Source organism: Telmatherina bonti (assembly GCF_933228915.1).
Source record: "Telmatherina bonti genome assembly, chromosome: 20".
Lineage (NCBI taxonomy): Eukaryota > Metazoa > Chordata > Actinopteri > Atheriniformes > Telmatherinidae > Telmatherina > Telmatherina bonti.
Window position 1 is genome coordinate 7,023,384 of NC_136618.1, and position 14,240 is coordinate 7,037,623.

A 14,240-nucleotide genomic window follows, 5' to 3' on the forward strand; every position below is an offset into this window, starting at 1 on the left:
GTGGCAGAGTGGACTATCTGATTTTTGTATGCACTTCCAAAGGTCCAAATAAAAAAGGGAAAAGATTGAGAAAAGTACAAATAATTTTTTTCTTTAAAAAAAAAATAGAATAAAGGTAGATCGTTATATATTTGTTCCAGTTAACAAAAACCAACAAAACGCCTGAAAATGGTAAAAAAAAAAAAAAAAAAAATCATTTCAACCTGTCTCATACCACCTGACAATGATTTCTAACAACAAAAAAAAAAACAACACCACCATACGTGACCCTCAACAGACTATAAATAAAAATCTATCTGTGTAAAATAACCTAATATACTAAAATATAATACAAAAAATAATTTCACTTCCATAACAGCCACTTCTCATAAAGAAAACAAAAACACATAAATGGCCTCCACAATATATTTGAATATATATGATATATTGGACCATTTTTGGACTTTGCCTGCAGGAATGTGTTGCATTGGACATAGAGTTTACCTGGAAGAAGAGCTGCAGCTGGTTGCTGCGAGCTAAGAGGGAACAAAATGACTGAATGAATGAATGAATGAATGTACCTGCTTGTTTATGTTCTCTGCAAAATGTGGTGATCTGCTCTTCAGAAGCGTCACCAGGTCGCTGTAAACGTCGCTAACTCTCTCGTAGCTGCTCTCGTCCCCCTCCTGTTTCCTCCCCTTTAAAAACAAAGTGAGAAACGGCTTCATTCATCTGAAGCCACATGTCAGCAGGAACTTCAGAAAATCTCCAGGCAGCCACACAGGAAGCGTAAAACCACGTAAAAACCACTAAAATCAGGCTTAAAACACTGCTACTCTTTGAGTTTTCATTAGCATCAGCGTCACCTGACTCAGTTTGAGCTACGTTTTCACCTCCTTCCAACAGTTTCCAGGTGAAGAAACAGAGACAGGAAAGGAGTGAAAGCTGCTGCTGCGAGTAAAATCCCTCAGAAAGGACAGATTTATACACATTCCAGACATCTGACAGACCTCTGTGTAGCACGTAACAAGGTTTACTAAATGTACATGAAAGAATTTAAATGAAGCTGCTAAATTACAGTTTGTGACCTGCTCACGAGGAGACGTTTCCAGTTTTCTGTCTTATCAGTTCCTGCCTTTATTTAACAGACAAAAGTGCATCAGGTAAACGACTTTACTGACCATCCTGGTTTGATTTAGAAAATGCGTTTTTATTAGAGGAATAACAATACATCGATCTGCAGTGATCTGTTGATCATGTGATCAAGGAGCCAACGGCAAAATGCAAACATTGCTCAAAAACAATCCAACAAGCATTAATGAAATGTGATTTTATTTTGAAAATCACTGTATTTGCAGCTCCGCTGGCTTGTTGTTTTACATTTATTACTAATCTTCGTTATAAAAACAGTTTTTTTAATTGAAATTAATTTAAATATTTGAGCTGAGGAATAAAATGCTGAATAATCTTCAAGTTTTTTCTAGTCTGCAGGCAGCGGTCAGCAGCAAACTTTGCAGTGAAGCAATTTCGCACCTTTAAGCAGAGTTTAACTCAACGCAACGATCAGTTCTTCCTGCAAAACTAAAGCTGGAGGATGCAGCTTGTGTATGTGTGTGTGTGTGTGTGTGCGCGCGCCATGTTAAATCTTCCAGGACAAGTTTACTTGTTCATCGTGTGACCCGCTTCACTTCATTTCCACATTTGTCTCCTAAAAACAATTAAACAAGTCAGAAAAGAAACTCTTTGTGTCTGTTTCAAAGTTTTACAAATTACAGATTTAAGTTTTTTTACCTCCCAACTTTAACTGTAAATTAAGTTTATATAAAAAAATAAACTTTATTGACTCGAAGCTTGGAAAGCCAGTGCTGATTAGCCCACGTTAGCATGTCGTGTGAAGCGTTTCTGTCCAGGTGGGCGCTGGCGAGGTGCACCTGCCCAGAGCTGAGCTGCGGGGATATTTATTGGACGTGGTTAAGTACCCGACTTTGTTTAAACACGCTGCAGTTTCCATCTGGAACGATGTACTAAAGGACTTAAAAATGTCAGAACTTATTTGTGTCTCGGTCGGTTTGGAGCTGTCTGGGTGTCTCTTGTCCTGCACATCTGCCTGCAAACTAACAGAAACATCTCATGTATTTATCTGTGATTGGAGATACATGTAAATTAAATGTAAATAAATGTAAATGTAAATTGGAGATTTATGTAAATTACATTGATCGATCATTTAAATGAGGGTTTTTTTGTTTCAAGAATGCATTTATTGTTTGGAAGAAGAAGAATTAATCTTGCATTAAAAATGTCTCATGGCCTCAAACCTCACCGTTTGCAGTCTACGCTGCCTTGTCTCGGTTCTTACCCCATTGAGAAACACTCCGGCGGTGCTGCAGGTGATGTAGAGAGTCTCCGTGTCACAAGGCTCAACCACGAGGTAACAAATCTCACTGTGAGCTTGTCTCCACGGCGGAGCACGACAGCCGTTTGAAAAGGTAAAATCTGAGCAGAAGAAGACGAAAACACAGACATCAGGAGGAATTTTTAACACATCAAACTTTATGATATAAAGTTCATGAAAACATGAAATGAAAGATAAAAAGTGTAAAAAAGTGTCTGGTGAGCAGCGCAGGATAAAGCAGATCTCTGATGGGACGAGAGTCCAGGGTTGGACCACACGTTGTGATCACTGAGCCACTCAGCGACACAATCAGCTTCTAAAGCTGGTTTGGAGCATTTCTATAGAAAGAATCACCTGAAGAAAAGAGGACAGAGACTCATCACAGAGCTTACGCTGCAGCTGCATGCATCGTTGGGACATGATAAATGCGCTGCATGTGCAGACTAATGACTCTGAATGAAATCCGACAGACATAATGAGTTCCATGACTGTTGTGCTGGCAAAGCGGTGAGTTTTTATGCTTCGGACTATCCAGCATCAGCGTTAATAGCAATCGCTTTCCCTGCAAGCCAATGAAATGTGGAGATAATTCAAACCTGATGTGTATCGAAGTGACTTCAACACCCTCTTTTCCCCCTCAGTGCAGAACTGTTTCAGCAACTCCACTTCATTCTTCACTGCTGTGGCATCCAGACGGACTTTTCTGGACCAAAAACATCACAAACTAAAAATAGATTTTGCCTTTTTAACCTGAAACATGATGCATCTGAAAGAGGGCAGGAGGGCAGATAGGCGACAACATGAGTGCGCTCTCACTCTGACATTTCTTCGAGGAGCTGGCTGAGCACTTGTTCATCTGTGTTTTGGAGCAACACAAGCAGCTTCATGGCTGAGTCTTTCTCTTGACCTTCATCTTTCTGACGCAGAGCTTCAGGAAGGCCGCCTTCTTCATCCCAGTTAGCGGCAAAGCTCAAACCAAGAATCTTCACAACAGGGTCTGGATTTTCTGGAAAACAGGTTCATTTTAGTGAGTTTGGATCTTTCTGAACCACTATTCAGAACAGAATTGCAAAAGGACGTTTGTACGGTGAAAACCAATAAACAGGTTATGCTGGCTGCACTGTTTCGAATGAGAAACTCTTCAGTTCTCCTTTTTACCTTCCAGACAAGCTCGGACTTCGTCCAGCTTCCTCCCCTCCGCCAGATGAAGTAGTTTGGAGAGTTGGCCGAAGCTGCGCACGTAAACAAAAGGAGGAGAGAGCCGCAGCAGCGGCTGCCCTTTGCTGTCTTGTTCATGAGACTGAACAGCTGAGTCACTGATGGGGAGGAAAAACACACTTATTTGTTTTATATCAGATTAAAGATGTCAAAACAATTAAGGAGATCAGAGCCCGCATTGTTGTTTTTGTACTGTGTTGCAGCGATGAGACACATGGAAAACCACACACTCAGAGTACTCAGACATTTCTGATGGAATAAAACGCAATGTTCTCTGAAAAACACATTAATTACAGCCTGCTGCTGTGCGGAAAACCAAGGTAAACCCATCTGGGGACTCTGGTGACAGGATATCTTGCACAGACACATCATAACGACGGCAGTGACCAGCCAGCTGCGTGTCTCATGATTAAACCAACCTGATATCATAGCCAGGTTGGAAATCAGACGCCACTAATGCGGTGCTCCACTGGAGTGGCTCCTCAAACACATGCTCTGCCTCCTGTGGGTGTTCGGAACTGAACTGCTCCACAAACCGCAGGATTTTCTCCAACAAGGACTCGTTCATCGGTGTGGACTCCAGCTTGCCATTACTGGTCCACTGGGCTGCCTTGGTTAGTGTTACCCCCATAGCACGAAGTAGGATGCTCTAAAACTTCCAAACACATCTCGGTTAGACAGAACATTAGAAAATGTGCATCTCTGGTTTTCTCTTGGATTTGATAGTTGGTCAAACATGTTAGGATTTTAACTTTCCCAGTTTTCAGATCAAATAAGACGTTTTTATTCAACATGATGAGCTGGTTTCCACACAGAGGTGCGTTTCAGTTTCATGGCTTTGATGAGCTTCTATAAACTAATGATTAGGAGTTGATTATTAGTTCATGGTTGTCTCGTTAATAAAAATCAATTAATGTTTTAAAATAAAATTATAAGCCAGATTTTGAAAGGTGAAATATCAAACTTTTCCCCCATGACTCACTGCAGGGAACTGGAAACCATGGCTTTGACATTCACCGTCCACGTGAGCTCCACCTGCCTGTTGATACACATCTATCAGCCAATCAGCTGGCAGCATGTAGACACGGCGAAAACGACTTGCTGTTGACTAAACAGCATCAGAATGAAGCAGAGCAGATTTTAATGGCTTTGACTATTTACTGGGATTCTCACAAAGAACTATTGTTGTTTTTATCCAGGTGTTGATGCTGGAGGTCAATCATATATGTGTGTGTATATATATATATATATATATATATATATATATATATATATATATACGGTGTGTATATATATATATATATATGTATATATGGTGTATATATATATATATATATATACGGTATATATATATATATATATATATGTATATATATATATATATATATATACATATATATATATAAATATATATATATATATATATATATGTGTGTGTGTGTGTGTGTATACCCTTTTAATACCCTCTCATTAAAGAAAAGGCTAAATTTACAACAGTCACTCAAATAACTGGAGACTTAAAAAAGGAACAATAACTAAAAATGTGCAAAAATATAATTTAGTAATATAAGTCACTGTTTTTTCATTTAACTGAGTTAAAGAAAGAAAAATAAACAAAAAACAAATGGGTCCTGGACAAATGAGAGACTTTTCTGTTGAACAGTGGGACAAAATACCTGTCAACAGGTGCAGAAGTCTGACTGAGAGGAACAGAAAACACCTGACTGGAGCGGAAACATTAAAGGATTGTTCAACTAAATATTAGTTTATGAGTGATGGAATGTGTAATAAATTATCTTATTTGTTTGCTTTTTAGAAAAATATTTCTATTGAACCAGAATTAGAAAATAATTAAATGATTTTCATAAATTTTTTATCTTTTATTACTTTTATCAATTTCAGCTTATTTTACAGGCAGCTGCTTTTTTCCTTTCCTTCTGCACATACACATATACATACGCAGACAGACAGTATAGTATAGTATAGTATAGTATAGTATAGTATAGTATAGTATAGTATAGTACAGTACAGTATCGTATAATATAGTATAGTATAGTATAGCAACGGTTTGTTTATGCTAACTTCTGTTTGTGCTAGCCTGTGTTGATGCTACCTTCTGATTCAGTCCCGGTAGAAAAAGCCGCATTTATCCCGTTAACGGAGCTAATTAGAGCTTAAACTAACTGTCATCCAAAGCGCAGACATGTTAAACTGGAGATAGTTCATGTTAGTTTGATTATCTGCATCTAAAAACCAACGTAAGTTAACTTTACCGTGTCAACTCGCTGCCTAAACTTCACCAGCGGTTGCGTCCTGCCGTATCCATGGAAACCACGCCGCATGTTCTGTCCACGCCCCCTTTCCGTTGCTATGATACGGCGGGGCAGAAAATGAGGATGATCTTATACTGGCACAGGTAACACGTCGTCCTTTTAAAATGTATTTATCATGTTTAGAAGTCAACAAACAGACATTCTGAATGAATAAATGTTTTATTCTAAACAGAAAGGAAGTAAAGAAAAAGCAAACAGTGGACAGGCATTTCTTCTCACACACATCTCAGCACGACATCTGCAGATTACTTTCAATTTATCTTACCTTGAATCACTTCAATTTCATTTATGCTTTTGATGTGATTTTTTTTTTTATCTGTTGCTGCATTTTACTACTTTTCCACATTTCCTTTGCAGCATCTGTAATGATTTTAATGTTGTACATGAAATGTGATGTACAAATAAATGGACTTACTTCCTGTTTATATTGGTCCTAATTGCATTTAGCTACATACATGAAACCAGGTAGGTAGGTAGTTAGATGCTATCTATATTTGTGTTAAACCAACTCAAACCCCTTTTCCCCCATGTATTATAGCAAGAAAAATCCTGATACTACCTTTTAGATTGCTTCATGGACATTTCTTCATCTCCCTACTGGAGCTGTTCCACAGCTTCACTACATGCAAAACCTATAAAAGCTAAACACTGAGATGCTGTAAGTCCCTCTCAAACTGTAACCCCACCATCTCATCACTCCTCCCCTCTTTTATGCTGCTTATTGCATAATAAAGAGATGAAGAGTTAAAGCAAAGCATGAACACAAATATATTCAAAAAGAGGTACAATCTTTTTTTATTTTGGAACAGTACATGGATCAGGAATAAAAATGGAAAAAAAATTATATATGGAATATTATAAGTAGATGGATATTTATGTAATATTTTGTAGATATGGGTGTAAGTATATGTATGTATGTAGCATATCTGTGTGGATGTGTGTTTATGAATGAATGTCAAAATAAATAAATTAACTAATAAACTCCTTGTGCAGCATTTCTCATGCAGTTTTCAGATAAGAAGAAAAATAAGCCATTAAAAAAGATTACTGCATTGCTGGCTGCAGTGTTGCAGCTTGCATGGTCCGAAACTCTTAAAATGTCAAGTCAAATGTTGTCACAATCATAAAAATCTCTGTATGCTTTCCTTTTAGAGTGTCCTGCTGACTGCATATTTGAGAGCCTATTTCCTCCCTCCTTGCTGGTTTGGCTCTGTCCTGCAGACAAACACTGGCCAGTGAAAACATTTCTATTTGTGTACATGCTCGGCTTCAGACACACCAGTTCATTCAGGTCAAAGTTAATTATTCAGCAGTTAATGCGTGTGTGTGAAGCTCCATCCTCGCCGTGGGAATGAGAAGGTCAATGCATGAGGAGTGTGTGTGCTCATAGCTTTGGGTTTAGGCTGGATTAGATTTGGTGGTATTTAATAGTGCAGAAGCATCTCTCTTTCAGGCTAAAGGGAAAGCAGGTGGAACTATTTTCTCTCCTAAACTGTTAACATATAAACTGCATCGATGGATATCAATCACCAGAGCTCTCCTCAGCACTGGTAGCTCTTCTCCAGTATCAAGACAGATCACTTTCCATGTTGTTGTTGTTGGAGAAGTTCAACTTCTGTACAGTCTTCCCTCTCCAGGTATTTTATTTGGAACAAGAGGAAAGTTTGCTGAATTAGGAAGCACTGAAACCGTGCAACAGGGAGCTGGAATTACGGGGAAAGCCTGCAGGCGATGGAACTTAAACACAGCAAGTGAATGAACTTAGACTGACGTAAACCACATGCATCTGAGAAAAAGGAGTAAAGATGGATGGAAGGGAGAAAAAGCAGGATAAACGAGGGTTTTAATACATCTAACCCCGGTCTCATTAGCCTAATTACTGTTTGTAAAGGGGATTAAATGGAACGATCTCCCTGGTCTGGGTCTTTTACAAAGTAAAACAAATATGCACCTGCTCGCAGATGCTCTGTGGCGAAAACTTAATCCTGCAGAATAAACATAACTGCTCTCCGTGCTGCGCCCATACGCTGCATGATTGAAGTGCAGGAAACACAGCGGTGATGCAGACAGAAACTCGCCGTCGCCTGGCCTCTTCACACATCAGCATCATGACTGCATCCATTCTCACCGCCTCCGACACGCCGCTGACACTAAAATTAACGGTACGGGAGACAAGCGCCTGATTAAGAAGAGTGATGAGGAGGACTTGTGGAGACATACTGGTTTTATTCCTGGTTTGGAAAGAGGAAAGCCGTGTCTACTGTACTCTTTTTTCTCATTGATTCACATCCTCAGAGGGTTTCAGATGTTTTTCCAGACTTCAAGTCAAAGCCAGTTCAACGTGGCTCATGGCCGTGTGGTGAAAGCAGGAAAGACAGAGGTGACACTGTCAGTCATTACTGAGCATCTGCAACATGTGGCCACATGCCCCTGTTGCAAAACAAACTTCTTTCCCATGATCCTTTGTGTTTCTAGGCCAGGAGAATGAGGGAATGGACTTGGTGGTGGTGACTATGACTGACAAGGACCTTGAAAACCTGAAGTCAACTTTCTTCCAAGGATCAGTTTATGGCACACGTAGTGTTCTACGGAGAAGCTTTGTTCTGGGTCGCTGCTTTATAGCTTACCTTCTCTCTAAGCAACAGGCGACGGTGAGATCATTCTGTGATTATAAGCAAAGGCCTGACTTGTTGACTTTCTTTAGAGAAGGCATCGGTTCGAGACGGCAGTGGAAAAAAGCATTAGGTAGATAATAAAAGTAACAACAACGTGCCAAACTGAGCAGGCTCATTCCTACAGATCTGAAAATGTTGCAATGGCACGGAAAATGACTCAGCTCCTTCTCACATCACTAAAAGACATTATGGCATCAAGGATACAGAGACATTAAACGCTTCAGGAATCATTCTCAACGTCTTTTATCCAGCACCTGTCAGAGGAAAAACAACCTGCCGCCGCTGAATAGTCGCAGGAATCCTGGAAACAACATGCAGACCTGCAAGCTGACCGGAAACAATGAGGCCTTCAGGGTTTTCTAGATGATAGAAGAATTTTATCATTTTTTCTAAACCTTACAGAGAGCTGCAGTAAAGGATTATCCGACAGGCATTATGGGCACCAACCAGCAGTCCACAGGACCCATCTAATGAAACAAACAGAGACTTTATGATCACGTTTGCGTTGGGTCTGGGAAAACCCTGACAGAATTGTCTGACAAACCATTTTTATAGTTTATGCATACGTCACTTATGGATGCTCGTAACTACCAGAGCCCGTCGGAAGAGTTTATCTACCCCCCGACTCATTTTGGAATCAGAGTTGTAGTTTGATTTAAGATAAAATATACATACTATCTTTAAAATTTGGTCGGGAGTCAGGTCCTGCCTCAAGTGGAGGAGTTTAAATATCTCGGGGTCTTGTTCACGAGTGAGGGAAGGATGGAGCGCGAGATCGACAGACGGATCGGTGCGACGTCTGCAGTAATGCGGGCTCTGCGCCGGTCTGTCGTGGTGAAGAAGGAGCTGAGCCAGAAGGCGAAGCTCTCGATTTACCAGTCGATCTACGTTCCTACCCTCACCTATGGTCATGAGCTGTGGGTCGTGACCGAAAGAACGAGATCTCGTATACAGGCGGCTGAAATGGGTTTCCTCCGCAGGGTGGCCGGGCTCTCCCTTAGAGATAGGGTGAGGAGCTCGGTCATCCGGGAGGAGATCAGAGTAGAGCCGCTGCTCCTCCGCATCGAGAGGAACCAGTTGAGGTGGCTCGGGCATCTGGTTAGGATGCCTCCTGGACCTCCCTGGTGAGGTGTTCCAGGCACGTCCCTCTGGGAGGAGACCCCGGGGAAGACCCAGGACACGCTGGAGGGATTACATCTCTCGGCTGGACTGGAAACGCCTCAGGATCCCCCCCGCAGAGTTGGCAAATGTGGCTGGGGAGAGGGAAGTCTGGGCTTCCCTGCTTAGGCTGCTGCCCCCGCGACCCGACCCCGGATAAGCTATACAAGATGGATAGATGGATGGATGGATATATTTAAAATTCAAGACAGATTAAAAACAATCTGAAGACACACAACAAGACTTGGTAACAGTACGGACAAAAAAAAGAGAGAGTAGGTTCAGGCTAACGGAGGCCGTTGGGACACAGTAAAAGACTGAGAAAGACATCCTCAACAAACATATCATCCAACAGGTCGTTCAGGCCTGTAAAGCAGCAAAAACATGCAGCTGCAGAGGAGATGGAGAATTAGATCGAACTAAAGAAGGAACAGAAATAAATGACATGCAGGAACATCAGATGCAACTTAGCTTCTAAGTTAACTCTGCACTTATGCTTGTTTACGTTTCTTTTTCAAACGAATTAAAATGAAAGATGACATGGAGGCTTTTGGTTCATGTGAGGACATGTTGTTGACCTGTTGACCAGAAAGTCCTCTAAAGAGCCCTGAGCGGGTAAAATCTGTTCTGCTGGCTTTGCCGCTGCTTCCCCTGCAGGTAGCAGCGGATTTCTCCTCCCTTCACCCTCTTGCTCCTTTGTCGCTCTCCATCTCTTATGGGATTATTGTTATTTCAAAAGTTGGGCACAAGGGCCAGTCCAGGTTCGGCGCTGTCTCACCTGCCAACGCTCCAAAAGCTCCAACGTGCTTTGACTCCGCGCTGTTCATCCCGACACCAAGGAGGGAAGGAACAAAGGCTCTCAGTGTCCTCTTTGAGGTCAGGGAGGACAGAGAGTGGACAGCTTGTGGTGAGAAGAACATGAGGATGAAAAATGGAGACTCAGATGAAGACAGAGAGGAAGATGGAAACAGCGGGAGAGGGAGGTGAGAGGACAAGTCAAGGTAGAGCTGGTTCCACGTCCTCCCATCATCAAAGAGGTGCTGCCCGAAACCGTTACGAGGAATATTACCCTCTGGAAAGAATGACTTGTGTGTGTGAACGGCATGAAAAGAAAAGACTTTCCTGTGGACAGACAAAGATCACTTAGAGAAGATTTTTGCCTGAAGACAACTCTGTTGTTAATCACATCGTTTATTTTAAACGACACAGTGGCGCTCTGTCTCTCTTCACAGGTTTAGTCATCTCTGTGTTATTCCTAAGCTATCCAACTAAAGTAAGAACTTTTAACTTCAATCAAAGATGAATACATACTGCATCAGTGAAATCATTTAAAACTGAGTTTATAGTGGAAAACTGGGAATAAAATATCTGTTTCCATCCATCTCCAGATCTCCGTACAGATGTTGGGTTTGGATTTCAGACTTGGTTTTGGCTGAAGAACATCCTGCGACTTTGTTTCCCAATTGTCAGTTTTCCGACTCGATGCTCAGACGATAAATGGAAGAAACACGTGTTTACGTTTAAACCCAGTCATGTGACCCCGACATTGTCTGTCCTCCGTCTGCGACGTATCCAAAGCTGCGTTGAACTAATATGATGCTGAACAATGAATGTTGCAAAAAAATGCCAAATAATTTTCTGTACCCGCTCAACCTTTCAACTACAGAACTTGCGCAACCTTCTTACGTCCTATCTCTTCTTTGGGAACTCTCCAGCTTGTAAAAGTCACTCTGATGTTGAGTCTTATCTCATCTTTGTGTTTTGATGAAACAGCGACGGTGTGTGTTTCAAACAGCCAGTGTGTTGATATCCAGCTGTTGGGGTGTGACATGGTGCCATAAAGTAAAGCGTATCGCCAACATGAAGTTTCTTAGCCTCGAGATGCTGCAGGACAACGACGGTTCCAGGATGTCCATAATGACTTTACATGCACCATCATAACCAACCAGAAAGATATAAAATGATGTTGCTTTAGGTTTCTGAAGCAATATTTTGATTAAAATAAAAAAAGATCTGTACAGGTTGTTGTCAAGCTCTGGACAAGTCTGTTCAAGACCTAATTATTTGTATCAGGTGTGTAGCTGCAGGGAAAAATGCAGTAGCTGCAGGACACTGGCCCTCGAGCACCGGCTTTAGAAATCCCTGCTGTAGACGATGCTGCTAGAGTAATCTTAAGGCCCATTTACCACCAGAAACCACAGTGATAGCATTGAGTATAGCTAACATGCAACCAGCGGAAGGAACAAACCAGAGAAGAAGACAAGGAAGAACAGACTCAGAAACCAGATAAACAACATCCGATTCAGGTTTGAGAAAATTATTTTGCATCCAGAGACTAATATCAGAGAGACAGGTGGGGTCTGAGGGTTGATCAATGTGTTGGATATGTATCGCTGCATATCATCAGCATAGAAGTGGAACGGACACCGTGATGATGAATAATCCGAATGAGGAGGAGGATGTAAAGCACGAAGAGAAGAAGTCCAAGCACTGAACCTTGGGGGACACCTTGGTACAGGCATATGAAAGTTAATAGAGAAAAATCAGAGAGATGATAGAGATGAGTTGTTTCTGCTCTACAAGATATGAAATAAGTCATGTGAGGACCAATCCTCTCAGAGGAGAGGAGGAGGCCACTGGTGGTGTGTGGGTCATAACAATTAGCCCATGAGGGCCTTCTTCTTTATTGCAGAACTAAACAAAATTGAGCTTTTTCCTTAGTCATGACAACAAAATAAAACAATAATAATCATAAGAAGAACAATATGTAACTTGTCAGTTTTAAGGCTGTAGGTTAAAAGTGTAGGTCCAAGTGAAAGGTAGTTAGCTTAGCTTTGCATGAACACTGGAGGGAGCTAACAGGAAGCAGCTAACCAGACTGTTTGTGTTTACCACTTTGTGTTTTCTCAATCTAAATGGATCTGTACACAAATGGGAATACGGAAAGTTAAAACAGAGGTTTGAGCTTCGTACACCACCTGGATACAGCTTGCCATGAAGTCGCTGCAACCACACGTGTTATTTCTAGCTTTCCGTTTGTGTACAGATTATATAAACAAGATACAATGTGGTATGTTAACTGGCAAGATGCAGATATGGCTGAGGCGTTTATTTGGATCTGAGACAAGCCTGGTCTGTACGGTAGGCTTCCACCTCCTGGCTTCAGACCTTTCACATCATACTTACAGATTTCTATTTCTATATCTGTTTTATTCATATTTGTTCCTTTTCAACTGTGATTAGAGGAAGAGGAAGTGAGCACAATTAGCCATTGATACCATCCAGCATCCCTTGTGCTGAGGACGAATGTTTGCAGGGCACAAATATACGTTTGACCCCTTGTTGCCCCTTTTCTTAATTAGCCTCAGTGAACCCAACACCGTGCGCCAACATGCATGTGCAACAAGGTGGTCGACAGGTTCATTAGCCGATAAACATCATCAGTCCTGCTTGTTTAACTTCCTGTAAGGTGACCGTGTTACTGCACAGAAACTGGGTTTTACAAGGAAACTAAATCCACTGGGAGATGGTAAAAGCACTTGGCTCTAATAGGCCCCAGAGTTATTAATCAAACCTTGAGGCAGGTATTCTGCATCAGACATCCAAGTACTTGCTTAAGATGTTGCCACTGGTATTCATACACTGACCAAGACAACAAAATACAAGGTTTTTTTTCCTTTTATACAGGAATACAACCATTACAGAGCTATTAAAGCTCTTGTGTAAGTCATCTTGGCTGAGGTATTTCCTCTCAAGTCTTTAAATAGGATGGTATTTAGTGCTAAGAGTTGTAGCTTTAGCATCAAGTAACTGATACTAACCAAAAGGGGTCTCAAAAACCATCCTTTGCCACAAGAGCAGCAGTCCAAGCAGGGAAGCCCAGACTTCCCTTTCCCACATTCACCAGCTCATCAGGGGGGATCCCAAGGTGTTCCCAGGCCAGATGAGATATATAATCCCTCCAGAGTGTCCTGAGTGTCCCTCAGCGTCTCCTCCATCAGAGACATGCCCGGAACACCTCACCAGGAAAGAGTCTTAACCACATGAAGGGCTCAGACCTAAAAAAAAACAAAAAAAACATCTAATGTAGTTTTCAACACACCTCTTTGAAGTTTGAGAATATTGGAAATTAATATTATGAAATTATTTATATGCTTGAAGCCCCTGAGACAGGAAAACCTCCATCAGGACCAGAACCAGGAAGGAAAACCTCCATCAGAACCAGAACCAGGAAGGAAAACCTCCATCAGAACCAGAACCAGGAAGGAAAACCTCCATCAGGACCAGAACCAGGAAGGAAAACCTCCATCAGAACCAGAACCAGGAAGGAAAACCTCCATCAGAAACAGAACCAGGAAGGAAAACCTCCATCAGGACCAGAACCAGGAAGGAAAACCTCCATCAGAACCAGAACCAGGAAGGAAAACCTCCATCAGAACCAGAACCAGGAAGGAAAACCTCCATCAGAAACAGAACCAGGAAGGA

The 14,240-nt window shown here is 41.5% G+C and overlaps 1 protein-coding gene across 1 annotated transcript in view; it reads right to left on the minus strand.

Annotated features, from left to right (window-relative positions):
• Positions 1–4,220, minus strand: part of odad2 (outer dynein arm docking complex subunit 2) — a gene marked incomplete at its 5' end in the record, with an annotated part of 108,897 nt that extends 104,677 nt beyond the window's left edge. Inside the window, 6 exons of the mRNA XM_079259583.1 lie at positions 561–677; positions 2,336–2,472; positions 2,968–3,074; positions 3,188–3,377; positions 3,530–3,687; positions 4,009–4,220. Of these exons, the coding sequence (XP_079115709.1) occupies positions 561–677; positions 2,336–2,472; positions 2,968–3,074; positions 3,188–3,377; positions 3,530–3,687; positions 4,009–4,220 (921 nt within the window). The remainder of the gene's footprint in view (positions 1–560; positions 678–2,335; positions 2,473–2,967; positions 3,075–3,187; positions 3,378–3,529; positions 3,688–4,008) is intronic.
• Positions 4,221–14,240: the final 10,020 nt, after the last annotated feature.